At 57.1% G+C, this 3,731-nt stretch overlaps 1 protein-coding gene across 5 annotated transcripts in view; it reads right to left on the reverse strand.

Annotated features, from left to right (window-relative positions):
* The window catches only part of GIT2 (GIT ArfGAP 2), a 37,409-nt gene extending 36,737 nt beyond the window's left edge, over positions 1 to 672 (reverse strand). For 4 of the 5 annotated variants that reach the window (XM_035134373.2, XM_035134375.2, XM_060282094.1 and 1 more), the window contains exon 1: positions 512 to 659. In XM_035134373.2, coding sequence (XP_034990264.1) covers positions 512 to 563 — 52 coding nt within the window. In that variant the 5' untranslated portion in view covers positions 564 to 659. Of the gene's footprint in view, positions 1 to 511 lie in introns of all 5 variants that reach the window. The other variant, XM_035134374.2, reaches the window with a different exon arrangement.
* Positions 673 to 3,731: the final 3,059 nt, after the last annotated feature.

The following is a 3,731-nucleotide window of genomic DNA, read 5'->3' on the forward strand; positions in this document are numbered from 1 at the left end:
ATCTTGCATCCCAGGGAAGCCTTTGGTAAGCCCGCCTTGCAAGGACCCGAGCAGAGCCTGCAGGAGGCTAGTGGGGCCCATCCAGCCAAGCCTCCTGTTCCCCTGGGGGCAGACCAGGGCGAGCGAGGGGAACCCATGCGCAAAGGGAAGGGTGGGGACCACACTCTTTAAACCCCTCCCTCCCTCTTTCACAGACACCCCAAGCAGCAGAGCGGAGAGGTTCCGGCCAGGGCTTCCCCGACAGCTCCATCCTGGGCACCTGCTCCTTCCCCCACCTGCTTGCGAGGGGGGCCCGCCCTCTGCACATGCCCAGGCCAGGGGGCCCCTGCACATGCCCAGACGGACCTCCCCTCAGAACGATCGCAGCCTTCCGTTTCCCCGGCGGCCCCTTCCAGCGGAGGCGCCCGCGAGAGCCCCGTGCGGTGCCCGGGTCCCTCGGACGCCTGGGTCCCTCGAGCTCCGCGGTGGCCCCCCACCCCTCGTCCGCTCCTGGTCTTCCCGCGGTGTTTACCGGGAGCGCTGCAATCGGCGCACACGTCGCTGCTCCGCAGCCGCTTGGACATGGCCTAGCCGGGCCGGGCGGAGCCGCTCGGGGGCCGCCGCTCCCGCTAACGGGTCCCTCTCAGCCCCGCCAGTCACGGGGAAGGCGTTCTGCGCGTGCGTGCGCCACCGGCGCACCTCTTCGCGCGAGCCGAGACATTCGCCAAGCCGCTTGCGCCAAGTGCGCACCACACCGTCGCCGCACGCAGGGTCCGCGACGAGGGACGCTGGGGCGGGGCCTCGGGCGGCCATCTTGCCGCCGGGAAAGGCGAGGAATGCGGCGACCATATTTATTGCGGGCAAAGGTGGCCCATTATTAGTGTTACTGTTTTTATATAATTGACTTACCCCAAGAAAAAATAGGGAAGAAAATTAATATGATAGCCCTCTTAAAATATCTGAAGGCCTGTCCCATGGAAGATGAAGCAAGCTTGTTTTCTCCTGCTCTGGAGAGTAGAACTCGAACCCATGGCTTCAAGTTACAAGGAAGGAGATTCTGACTAAACATCAGAAAACTTTCTGACAGGAAGAGCCATTCAACCGTGGAACAGTCTCCCTCGGGAAGTTGTGGACTCTCCTTACTTGGAGGTTTTTAAGCTGAGGTTGGATGCCCATCTGTCAAGGATGCTATAGTTAAGTTTCCTGCATTTTAGGACGTTGGAGTAGATGACCCTTGGGTTCTAGTCCAACTCTACAATTCTATGATTCTGTGATTCAGTCCCAAGCCAGAGACCTGCCTCTTTAAAGTCATTGATCCAAGGAAGGGGCAGAGCCTGGAAGGTGACCATCTACTACCGGTACTACCCTATAAAAAGCCCTCATAAAAGCTCACCTGGAGCTCTCCATGGTGCTGCAATTTCTGACCTTGCCCCATTGTGAAATCAGTGAAATCAGAATAGGACACAAGTGGAGCCTGATGGATGACCAAAGGGGACCCATCTTGTCCATCTTCCTATTCTCACAGTGGCCAACTAGATATCTATCTATTTGGGATTGTACAGCTCTGGGCAGGCCTAAGCCACCATGCCACCCCAGTCATATGCTTCTTGGTCCTTGGTGACGTCTCGGAGGATGGCCGAGTTGACCAGGGTTCCGCCTGCACCCCATGCAAATGTTACTTGCCCAATGAGAGCACCTCCTCAGGCTGGTGTTCCTCCTTTGAGCCCCTCCCTGCTCTGTAGTCCTGCAGCCTCCAAACCAGCAAAGGAGAGGCCAAGTTCCCCTCTGTCCTCTTTGCTGAACCAGCCACAGCCTGTCCAAGAGGCACCTTGGGTGGCTATTTCAGCTGAACCCCCCTGGCATGTCACTGGCTGTGACGAATGATGATCCAATATAATTTGCTATTTTCTGCTCCCAGACAGACAAGCAGGTGCATCTTGAATGCCAATTGGATCCAGTCTGAGGAGGAACTGGGGAGACCAGGCAGCTGCTTTTCAGCTTGGTATGTAAAAGCCCCCCCCCCCCGCCTCCAAGTTCCCCCTGCTGTGCCCGGGCGTGCCTTCCCCCTTCATCTATCATTCTAAAACATTTCTGTCTCGCTATTCAGCCAAAAAAGATACACACACACCCCTGCGGCGAAGCAGCTTACAAAAACCAGTAGACAGTTTTGCCCTTGGCTCTGCAATCTAAAATACACAACCCACAAGGAAAAAGAGATTGGAAGGGAGGAGGAAAACAACAAGCTCAGCCAGGTGTTCTTAAAGTCACAGTTCTTATAATGAACCACCGGGATAGAAGAGATGAACTGCTTCTCCCTTGGAGGTTAATTTTGAAAAACAAAGTGGCAAACGGCTATGGCTCTGCCTCAGACCAGTACACTTCGCCTTCCCATTTGCCTGAATAAAGGCACCACCATCACCACCCCATTTAGGTGGGATTTGGAGCCTTCCAGGAAGAATGGGAGGCCATGGCACCTCTCTTGGCTAGAAATTATGCCGACCAGAAGTGGCACCTCTGGGGTCCTGCGTCCGTTCCAGGTCTCATGGCTGAGGCACTGGTGGGGCGTTCCCTGAGGGAGGTGGGGAACCCAAAGCAAGCAGCCTTTGGCCAGACATCTGGGTTGGTCAGATCCCACCTGGGACTCCCAATATCCACAGATATTGTCAAGCTGGAAGGTGTGCAGAGGACAGCCAAGGTGATCCAAGGCCAAGCCTTCTGAGGAGCAGTTGATGGAGTTAGGGATGTTGAGCCTGCAAAGAGGAGACTGACTGCGAGGGGACAGGATGGCCAGACATACAGGAGGGGGGAGGGGAGAGGCCAGACATCCAGAGGGTGGAGTGAGCTTTTGTTTCTCCTGCTTCGCAGAGTAGGACCCAAACCAATGGATTCAAATGGTAAGAAAGGAAATTCTGATTAAACCTCATAAAGAACTTTCTGACGGCAAGAGCCGTTTGGCAGTGGAATGGACGCCCTGGGAAGGTGGTGGACTCTCCTTCACTGGAAGTATTCAAACAGAGGTTGGGTGCCCATCTGTCAAGGATGCCGTAGCTTTGATTCCTGCACGGCAAGGGGCTGGACTAGATGACCATCAGGGGTCCCTTCCAATTCCACAGTTCTATAATAATAAAAAGCCTCGACGAAAGTTTCTCTCCAGTTCGGCTGTTCCGGGGAGGGGGACCTTTAAGTGGGCGCGTCCCAGAAGACGGGAGAAGCTGCCCTTACCTAACATGGTGCTTGCCCTCTCTCAAAATGGCGGAGTTTGATTTTTTGCGGAGCAGACAACGCTAATAGGTCGCCCTCTCCAAACATGGCCGCCGATCTACGTCGGGGGCAACGGCGCCCTTAGTCACCATGGTGGTCGAAGGGAAGCGCGAGCGAAGCAGGGAGGGAGAGAGAATACCAGTTGCCGTCTTCCAAGATGGCCGCCGGAGTACGCGGAGACTGTGGGGCGCCCTCAGACATCATGGCGGCCAGCGCAACGTGTGTGTATCGGGGACGGGGCTGACACTTTTGCCCGCACTCAGCATGGCGCCCGCGGCTTCAAGGGAGCCGACGAGGGAAGGCGATTGTTGCCCTAAGCGATCCCCTCTCACGGCACCGCCTCCGAAGGCCGTTCCGCGAGGGGAGGGGGCCACGGTTCCCTCCTCCTCCTCCCGGGGCCTCCTTCCTGGCGGGCGGGCGGGCGCGGGGCCGGGCGGGTCGGCCTGGCGGGGGGCGAGGAAGGAGGAGGAGCGGTGGGGTGGGGGTGAAAG

The sequence above is a fragment of the Zootoca vivipara genome, chromosome 13 (assembly GCF_963506605.1).
Source record: "Zootoca vivipara chromosome 13, rZooViv1.1, whole genome shotgun sequence".
In the NCBI taxonomy this organism is placed as follows: Eukaryota; Metazoa; Chordata; class Lepidosauria; order Squamata; family Lacertidae; genus Zootoca; species Zootoca vivipara.